Source organism: Hordeum vulgare, chromosome 6H (genome assembly GCF_904849725.1).
Source record: "Hordeum vulgare subsp. vulgare chromosome 6H, MorexV3_pseudomolecules_assembly, whole genome shotgun sequence".
Taxonomy (NCBI): domain Eukaryota; kingdom Viridiplantae; phylum Streptophyta; class Magnoliopsida; order Poales; family Poaceae; genus Hordeum; species Hordeum vulgare.
The window spans coordinates 115,156,771-115,166,836 of NC_058523.1; the positions used below are offsets into that span (position 1 = coordinate 115,156,771).

The window sequence follows — 10,066 nt, forward strand, 5'->3', positions numbered from 1 at the left end:
TAAACTTGTTGTTTCTTCTAGATTCTAGCTAAGCTGTCAACAGCAGCAAGCTAACTTGGAGACGGGGAAAATGACTTCAGGTATGAAAAAACAAATTGACCTGGGGCTAATGATGCTAGTGATGCCGACACCACCCCTGTCCCAAGGCTAACACAACCAATGCATGGACCAACGGGATAAGCCAATGTCACCATGTCATAGAACACACTCGGAGCATATTTATAATGGCTGTCAACATAGGTGATGATTCATAATCCGGTATCCTCGGTGGAGGGGAGAAAATGTTAAGAGAAAATATGGTGTTCCCTTCTCTCTCTCCTTTTTCTCGGACGCGCGGGAGAGCTACACTGTTATTATATTAAGAAAATAAAGAAGTCTAAGAAGACTCATACAAGCCTAAAATAGATGGAAATAATAATGTGCATTCTGAATAATATATTTGTCGCATTACAATAGTGAGAATTGGATTTCTTGGTGATACGTGTAACTATATTTAATCACAAAGTTCCAGTTTGAAACATATTTGATTCCCCCTCCGCATCCTAATACCTTTACCCTAGCTGTCGCGCTTACTAGATGGGGAGTTGGCATCCATTTGATGACGTTAACATCACATATGATGCAGCTTTTGACAATATGTGTTTGATGTGTCCCTATTTGTTATTGTCCCTTACAATGTTGTGTAGGTCCACAAGTCGGGTAATGACGCCCTAACATGCCCCGACATGTCTCCAGATCAACATGACATGTCAGTGGCCACACCGACCCGACATGTCGCCGGATCTTTCAAGGTGGGGATGAGATTTCAAGTTTGATCCAAATTAAAATTTCGATGGTTAAACCTCTGATTCAATGTGTCACAAAGGCTTAAGTCTAGCTAAAACCCTCCCGCTGCAACAAAAATGTATCTCAAATGAAGTAAATACTACATCAAGAATTGTATGAAAATAATAACATTGAGGAGTGAGTGTACCCATTGTCCCCAAAGTTAGAACTTCTACCTTTTCATATATATAGGGAAGTATAATGAAAAATATTGGTCGTTAATATCAAACGGTCGGGGGTGACCTTTATAATTTATATAGTGCAATGGTGATAATGGCTTGGCCCCCAGGCACAGATATGGAATAACTGAAGATGCTGCTTGGAGCAAGCAACAATTGCAGAGTGCTGAGCTGCTGTGAGTTGTCGGATGCTGGTCTCTTGTCTGCTCAAGTGTTTTCTGACCATTGCGTGCTATGCATGCAGATCACCTTTTGCTGTTTCTTCACATGCATGCTCTTGCTGTTTTTGCTGTTTATGGATCGCCTTTTCCCTGTTCTCTGCCTAAATGTTCAGATCGGAATGCATGCTTGATCTGTCTTTCCGAGGCAACCATCAGATTCCAAAGTTTGCAATCTAGTGCTGTGGAGCTTATTGGAAATTTTGAGTAGTCAATGCCAATCTAGACTTTCTTCTCCTTTTTTTGAGAAACCACAAACCAATTGTGTTCAAAGACATGCTAAACCATGTTTTATTTTTGAACGTACATTTCATATGATTATGTTGCTGAAATTCCGATCCAATAAGTGTTTAACTTGTCAGTTTTCAGGAATTTTTATTGCTAAATATTGTGTGTTGCGGCCACACTTTTTATTTGTAGTCCAAGCTATCATTTTATTACAGCAGACTGAATTTACTCTATTTCTATACGTCTTAAATGTTCTAATAACTAACACGCCAGATTCCCAAGGGGCACAAATGCCAAGCACACAAATCTCCAAAATTTAATCATGCCTAGACAATCCATTAGGTCATCAAACTCCATCTAGTTTATGTCCATCATGACTAAATCAAAGCTAGTATAGAACAAAAAACATAAAATCATTGCACACAACCGCAGCAACACCTGAGTGACATGCATATGCTACAGGAATGCTTATTCTAGTGCTAGTGTTGACATTTGCTGACTCACCAGATCCAAATCATGGCCATTAATCAATCAATGGAAGCAGAAGAACTCTCCTGGAATCTACTTGAAGCATTAGCTTAATCGATTGGGGCTAACAGACTCCTAATTAAGGCTGCTCGTGGAAAGCTCAGCCCCAGTTGAGCAAGATAAGAGAAACATCAACTTTTCAGATGGCACTGTCGATCTGAACAAGGGGAGAAATTTCGGCACCAAACCCTGTGTTAAGCCTAGCTACCATGTACTTGAGTAGTACTAATTAAAGGCATGCCATATAAATGCATGATCTCGTCGTTGTCAAGCAGGCTAATGCGATCATGCATGGTGACACCATTTGCATTTTAATATCTTGATGTCCTGTACTTAGCCTCAGATGCTACTATAATTGCAAGCTTAATTACTAAGGTATCATGTACACTTATTAACTAAAAAGTAGATGTTTTGTTTCCATATAAAGTTGCAATAATTTCAAGAATTTGTTTGCTGCGGAGAAAAAGGACTTTGCAATCTGTCCTTGCAACAGAGTTGCACACAATGTAATCCTGAGGAAAGAAAATTATATATGCTCATGTGTGTGTGTGTGTGGATTATTGCTCACTTTTAGAGCAAAATCTTAGAATATATGCTTTAACGATATGAAGCTTTAATTTCTATCAAACTACCAACATTATGAAGCCATCTTAGCGCCTAGCTAGGCTTACAGATATTAAAATCATTAGCCCATTATCGAAATAAATGGAGTGATGTGAGAAGAAAGCATGTGACGTGCCAAGTATTTAGACTCATCAAGTCTCAATCTGTCTACCTTTAATATTGCTAGTACTGATTGGATTTATTTTTTCCATATATACTCCCTCCGTAAAGAAATATAAGAGCGTTTGGATCACTATTTTTAGTGATCTAAACGCTCTTATATTTCTTTATGGAGGGAGTACACCACAACAGCTTTTGTTAGGTTCAACTCGATATCTGAAGATAAAGTTCCCCATCTTTACGTTGCACGTACGTGAGAAATAAAAAAGGTATATAAGGATGTGCTAGGTGGCAGTGTTTGCTTAACTCAGTGCTACTAGGTGAGTGCTCTTGCTTTGCTATAAAAGGAACAGTAAATAAATTCAGTAAGAGAAAAATAAACTGACCAAAAACAATAACTACAGCAGATAGTAAGAAACATACTCGAGATCATGATAATGGCTAAAAACAATATGGTGGAGATCACGGAGATATCATCCCACTTTCTCAACAATTGTTTTGTGAGACAAACCATCACCATCGACTCCAATACTTATATTAGTAAGGATCTCCCGGGCCTATCAAAATTAGAAACGTGTCCAGTTCAAACAAAAAGGCTTTATACATGAGCCAACATTCTCCTTTCACATCACTGCTATAAATCATAATTAAGCACACAGGAATACTAGTAAACATAGGCTTAAGGCTATCTCAAAAGACGCCAAAAGAGAATCATCCGTTCCATTGGACGAGCAGGGTATCCCCTCGCTTGGGAATCTTGAGGGTTTTAAAGCCTAGGGAGAGGAACTTGGATTTAAAATAACTTGAGGATTTTAAGTAGTGATGATGCTAGGATTAAAAGGGTTCTCGCGTAGGGGATGTAGATGGCGAAGAATGTCATTCTAGCAAAGTGGATTCGGTGGAAAGGGGAATGCTAGATCTTATTTGCTTTTCGTTTACCATTTGACGGTGAGTAACAACACTGATATGTAGATTTTCTTTGCTCTTCTCCTGCCATGTGGTGCAAACGACATGGAAGGTCTTTGTTCTAAAAACGTAATCGATGGGGAATATTGTGTATCGATATTACTAGTACCACCACTATTATAATCATAACATAATACTTATTCCCTGAAAATCAAAAGTTGAATAACATCACTCTACTTTGATTCCATTCATTCATTGTTAATCAGTGCCATGGATAATAAGAGATGTACTTTGATTCCGTTCATTCATTGTTCTTGACGTTTTGTTCATCGTAGGGTGCTGTAGAATATTTTTGCTGTAGAATATTTATGCTGTAATATTTCTTCCATGAAATGCACGTTGATGGATCTCGCACCTTAGAGCCAAATGGCCAAAGACTATGACTCCGTCAGGAAACTAACATGCAGATGCTTAACTGGAGCATACACATCACATGCAGACGTATTGTTTGCATCCATGAAATAGCTTTCACAATATGACGTGCCTGCAGACCAGGCTGATCACACTAGGGTCACTCAATTTTGTATTCTATCAGTGTATAATATGAATACTCGAGAACATATATGTACACTGCCTCAAAAAGCACCTTGTAACATCATAACAGTGTGTATGTTTTCAAGATATATTACAGCATAGGTGTAAGACATATTTTAAGGACAATGTCGATATCCAAAACCAAAGAGTACTCTATTCGTAACACAAACAGATTTAACTCTGCAGTTATTAGTTTACAAATGTTCTCCAGGCTGCCTCAACACTAGCACAAAGCAACATCTGTTTGGTGTAAAACACATTAGCACTAATGCTGTAACTAGGATGTGCCAATGAGCAAGGAAACGAGTGTACAGTTACAGTTCGTGCACAACTAACCGGCGTCGCAGAGGGGTTTAACGGATGAACTCAACACAGCTAGAATACAAAATTGAGAGACACTTCTTTCATTATTGGAAAGCATTCAAGTACCAGGTCTTTTATCACTTGAGACCGTCGCCAAGCCCTGCAGGCATTCCTATGCTCTGCGCTAGATCAGCCATCCTTTCCTTCATTGCCTGCAGGTCGTGGGCATGAAATCATGTTAGTTTATGAGAACAATTTACATTTTGGTGCGCTGGGGAAGCAGCAGGATTCCCACCTGGACGCTCCTCTGGTGTGCATCCTTGTAGGCTTCATTGACCAGCTCGGAGACTTTCTGGAAGTAAAGAAAAGGTATACCGCATTATAGCTTGGTAGTTATCGCATTAATTCTGCTCATGCAAACAATTATGTGAGCATGAATTTTGCAGGAAAACTTCCAGGAAAATAATCAAACTAAGAAATACATAATGCATACTTCAGCGCCCAACTCCATTGCAGCTTCCGTGATTTCAACATTTATAGGTTGTTGGTTCCCAGATAGTGTAACCTGTTTAACAGATCAGGTCAGATATGGTATGTATAAATATTATAAGTACATCCAAATCATAGAAAAACACAATAATGATGAAAACCAGGGTAGTCTGCTAGCTAAACATATAAGAAACATACAAGTCCTGGCAAACTTTCACAAACATATGGTTCTACAGGGTATAGCACAAAACTCACAAATATGGTGTTAGAATGTACAATGTTCCTACACTCTGATTACATTATTTCGGTCAATTCAGAAGCTAAACATCATTAATATACTTCTTTTCATATGAATAGTGGGTTGTAAAGTGCATTTCATTTTTGCAACAGCCTTCCATGACCATGGTAACTGTTGAAATTACTCTTGCCTTCCTGTCCACAGCTTTGGCAGTGCTCTATGCCATATAGATAACCAAAACAACAAAAGTATTTTAACTAGTTGTGGTTCTCGCGGCAGGTGTGGCATGACACACTCTCCTGGCTGCGTTTGACATGCCGGCCGCCACACCAAGAGGCCTCCCTAAACGACTGGTGGATGCAAACCAAGCTGGACACGCCTAAAGCTATGCGCAAGGGCCTCGCCACGGCAACCCTCCTCACAGCATGGATGCTTTGGAACCACCGCAACTCATGTGTGTTCGACGGCGAACGGCCCTCCACTGCCGTGCTTTCGGCAAAGATCAGAGAGGAAGCCTCCCTTTGGGTTCGGGCTGGGGCCACCGGCCTTGGGACGATTGTGCCGCCTACCTGGGATGTGCACTAGTCTTGTGCAGGCCTTTCTTTCCTTTTCCTTTTCCTTTTCTTTTCTTTCTTTTGAGCCCCTGTAGCCTACTTCTCGAAGGCATGTACTGTACGTATTCTCTCCCTTTTCAATGAAAAGAAACGCAAGCCTTTGCGTTTTCCCGAAAAACTAGTTGTGGTCATGTGGAAGATTGCATGGTCGTTTACTAGAATGTTACCTAAAGCAAAGCTAATAAAGGATGCTACCTGATGGAAAGCTAATAGAGATATCAGGTCAACTTAATCAAGTTCTTGTAAAGATACCACAAGCTGCAAGTCCTGCCTCAAAAAATAATGGAACACATCGGTTTAACAGTACAAAGTTGCATCTCAAATAATAAGCTGTGATACTTAATGCCTGTTACAGCATGTTTTTCAGACTTTCAGTAATGCGAGGATACTAATCATTTGGCACAGGTAGGCATTAAGTTCGAAACACAAGAATGCATACAGCCAGCAAGATTGCGGTTAAGGAGAACATGATTAAACTCTTTACAAGTTCCAAATATACCTTGATTAGTTCACCTTCACAATAACCCTCAATCTCAGTCCTAAAAAACAAACGGGGAGGAAGTCACACACGCAGTACTTTGAAAGAGCATACACAAAATAACTCAAATACCAAAACACTTACGCTGCAAGCTCCTTTTGCACCCGCACAGCCTCCACTTGGACAACCATCTGGGCCTTCTTCACAGTTTCGTAAAGGTTTTGCATATTTCCAATGTTTCCAAAGATTCCTCCCTGTGAGTGCAGAATAAAATGGGAGCACCATAAGATGATTTCGTAAATGCCTACTACACTTTGGGCATATGCATCAAATTAAAGAAACAGAAGTAGTTTGAGCCATGCAGACAAGAATTGAAAAAATACATATCAATGTTTGCAAAAAGAATTATGTACGAGCAGCTTAAATTTTGACATGGTGAATTAAATAGGGCGTAATCCAAACAAAGTGAAAGATATTCAGTCAAGCTATAGTGATACAAACTGATGAAAATTTATACAAGTGCTTCATAGCGTATCCGTGTCCGAATTTTGAACAGTGTGTCCAAATGCAATCTCCGCTCTTAATTACTTTCAATCTAACGTTTTAGAGAGCTGGGATTCATAGCTACAGTAGGCCAGCACTGTCTCTACATGGAGTTTAAGGTCTCAATGGACTTGCAAGAAGAAAAAACTTCAATAGAAATTAAGTAAATCACCCATCTCCACAGCACAATCACATGACATTCTGTTGAGCATAACTCGCTTAGTCAAAAACAAATCGAGCAGTTGGTTTCAGTTGAACAGGCATGATTGAAGATATTATATAGCTATTGGGAGCACTGCAGCACAACAATTGTAGGCAAAAGAGTAAAGGCATGTAACTTTCTTACCTTTGCTGGTGCCTCATCACCATTCTCATCTTTCTCTTTCTTTCCTCCAAATAAACTGTATACCCGGAAGGATCTATTACTAGATCTTTTCCAAGTGGAACATGGCAAACAGAATGCCCCTTGTGCATTTATCCTAGTACCTGAAGGACAAATTAGATTTTACTCCAATTAAGTTATCAAAGACACATTGCACACTGTAAGTGACTCCATTTATACAGATTCATTGAACAAAGAACAAAAATCATAACACTTGGCACTTGGCAGAATGAAATATGTAAATTTAAACGTCAGAATACTATGCCCACAATGACTAAGTGAAACCAATCCGTACCCAAGATATAAAAGAAAATCAAAAATCTCCCAGGCCTCTCCGCTGTTGAAACATCCTTCGAAACTAGATCACCACATCTCATTCTGTTCAGGGCAGATGATGAAAAATTGAACTGTGGAAGGGTCTTAATTAACAGATAGAAAGCGATGAAACCACCCAACGCAAAATCTGCATTTTACCTCATACAATCTACACTCCGCTAGATGGAAATTCATCAGAAAAATTTCCCTGACTTGCATCTCTCCGAAACCAAAGTTCAGACTTGTGCGGTAACATGAAGAGAACATAATGTGTTTGTCATTTAAATGGAGCTTGGAGAAAAAAGAAAAATTATATCACTCAGCTTGACCATAATTGAATGCCCGTAGCCACAACCCAGCGCTAATTGCAGACACGCTATTTTTTTTTAGGTCAGCAGACGCACTACCCGACAATCCGAACGCCAATGGTGGGCTGGCGGGGCTAGGGGCGGTCGGCGAAGATGTCTACGATCGAGTTATGTTAAGGGGGCGGTGGATGCGGGGGATAGCATGCGCCGGAATGGTCAGGGCGCCGCCGGCTGACGGTGGTGCCAACGCGGCTATGGCAAGAAACGCTGTAGAGAGGAGGAAGGGATGTGAACTTACGAGCTGGTCTGAAGGAGAGCGGCGAGAAGGAGGACTTGAAGGCCACCGGGGAGAGAGCAGTGGAGGAAGCCATCGTGGGGAGTGAGGCGAGGGGAAGGGGCGGTGGAGAAGAAGGGGTGGCGAGAGAAGGGGAAACCCAGCTTGATTTTCGGGATAGAAGATATTGTTGACGACGGGGAAAACCAGGACAGAGAGCTGGAAGAGGAAATGGATATGTTTTTTACTTTGTGGCAGGAGTTTAAAAAAAAAAATTACCTTCCACCGGCTGATCCCCGCGATCCATCCGCCGTCCGCTTGACCGTTGGATCTCAATCTGATCTCAAACAGTTTCCGCGTGAGATGTGACCGTTTTTTCTGAAACGATGTTGTTGTTTCACGAACCGTTTCGTGCAACTCCTCCCGAGCGCCCCTGCTCGAGACCGCGCCGCCGCTTGCCATCGCGTGCTCCAGCCCGCACCGGCCGGCCTCGCCGGAGTAGGGCCACCGCGCCTGCACCTCCCCGCCACCTGGAGCCTCCCGAGCCTCTGCCCGAGCGAGCCGTCGGCTCCCTCCTCCTCCCGAGCGCTGCCCGAGCACGGCCCCGCATGCCCCGCCGTGGTGCGCCGCCGCCGGCCGATCCTGCCGCCACTGGAGCCCCTGCCACCGGCGTCGGAGCCCCCAGCCATCGCCGTCGTGTTCCTGTCGTCGGCCGACCCGCGTCGGCCCTGCCGCCCCGCGTCAGACCTGATCTGGATCGATCCCTCCGCTAGCCATGGGGCTTGGGAATCAAGCATGACCGCCATGGTTGTGCGTCCTCCACAGCTCCATACCTCCCTCTGTTTTCCGTCTGAAGGAAGAAGATGGAGTTTCTGCAACATGAACTTTTGTTGCAAAAATTTATTTCGCAGCAATACTTTATGTTGCGGAAAGACGAAGGAAAAAACTGCAACAAAGCGATTGTTTTAGAAACTCGAGCGTTGTTTCAGGAATTATCCGATGCCCATGAAGCGCGCGTGAAGAAAAAAAAACTGCAACAAAGCGATTGTTTCAGAAACTCGAGCGTTGTTTCAGGAATTACCGGGTGCCCAGCCGAAGCGCGCGCGAAGAAAAAAAATCTGCAACAAAGCGATTGTTTCAGAAACTCGAGCATCGTTTAAGGAATGAGGCCAAAGCCCCGCGTGCGGATCGGATGGATGAGATCGGCTGGATGCACCAAATCAAACGGCTGTGAAGATGGCGGGTCATTGGAAATAATCCGCAGGTGGATGCATAGCGTTGCCCTTAAAAAAGGTGGCGAATTAATAAGAAAAAGGGGCTACTACGAATCACCCAGATGATTTCTCTAAGAAATTATCTGTCGATTCAGTCGTTGGATCATCACTTTTATGATCTTTGGATTACAACAAAAGCCATGGCAGCAGCCAGTCAACGCAATGACATCGCAACCTAGACGAAGCTCCAACGCAGCATCTATGGCATCCCGGCGAGCTCTATTGCAGCCCCAGTGGAGCTTTAATGCAGCAGTGCCGCTCCGACGAAGCTCCATTAAAACTCCGGCAAAGCTCAATTGCAGCCTCGGTGGAGCTCCAATCAGCGTCGACGGCTCCGGCGAAGCTCCATTGCAACTTCGGTGGAGCTCCATTCCAGTCTTGACGGAGCTCCGACATAGCGTCGACGACTCCAGCGAAGCTCGATTGCAACTCTAACGGGGCTCCATTGCAACCTCCGCGGAGCTCTAACACAGCAGCGGCGAGGCCATCGGAAACCCCGCAGCGGCGACGCCATCGGAACCACTGCAGCAACGACCCCTCCCCCACGATCGCGCACCGTCTCGACGTTGGGACGGAACCACTACAGCGGCGACGCCACCGGAATCGTCGCCGCGTCCGCGAACGAAGCGCCGCCGCCGCACGCGTGC

At 43.3% G+C, this 10,066-nt stretch overlaps 1 protein-coding gene across 1 annotated transcript; it reads right to left on the reverse strand.

Annotated features, from left to right (window-relative positions):
- Nucleotides 1-4,335: 4,335 nt before the first annotated feature.
- On the reverse strand, nucleotides 4,336-8,352 carry LOC123402480 (nucleoid-associated protein At4g30620, chloroplastic-like). The gene is made up of 7 exons (XM_045096403.1): nucleotides 8,170-8,352; nucleotides 7,213-7,352; nucleotides 6,468-6,577; nucleotides 6,345-6,384; nucleotides 4,998-5,069; nucleotides 4,800-4,856; nucleotides 4,336-4,716 (listed from the first exon to the last, which is right to left on the reverse strand). Exons 1-7 carry the CDS (start codon nucleotides 8,240-8,242, stop codon nucleotides 4,642-4,644), a joined length of 567 nt encoding a protein of 188 aa, XP_044952338.1. The 5' UTR covers nucleotides 8,243-8,352; the 3' UTR covers nucleotides 4,336-4,641.
- Nucleotides 8,353-10,066: the final 1,714 nt, after the last annotated feature.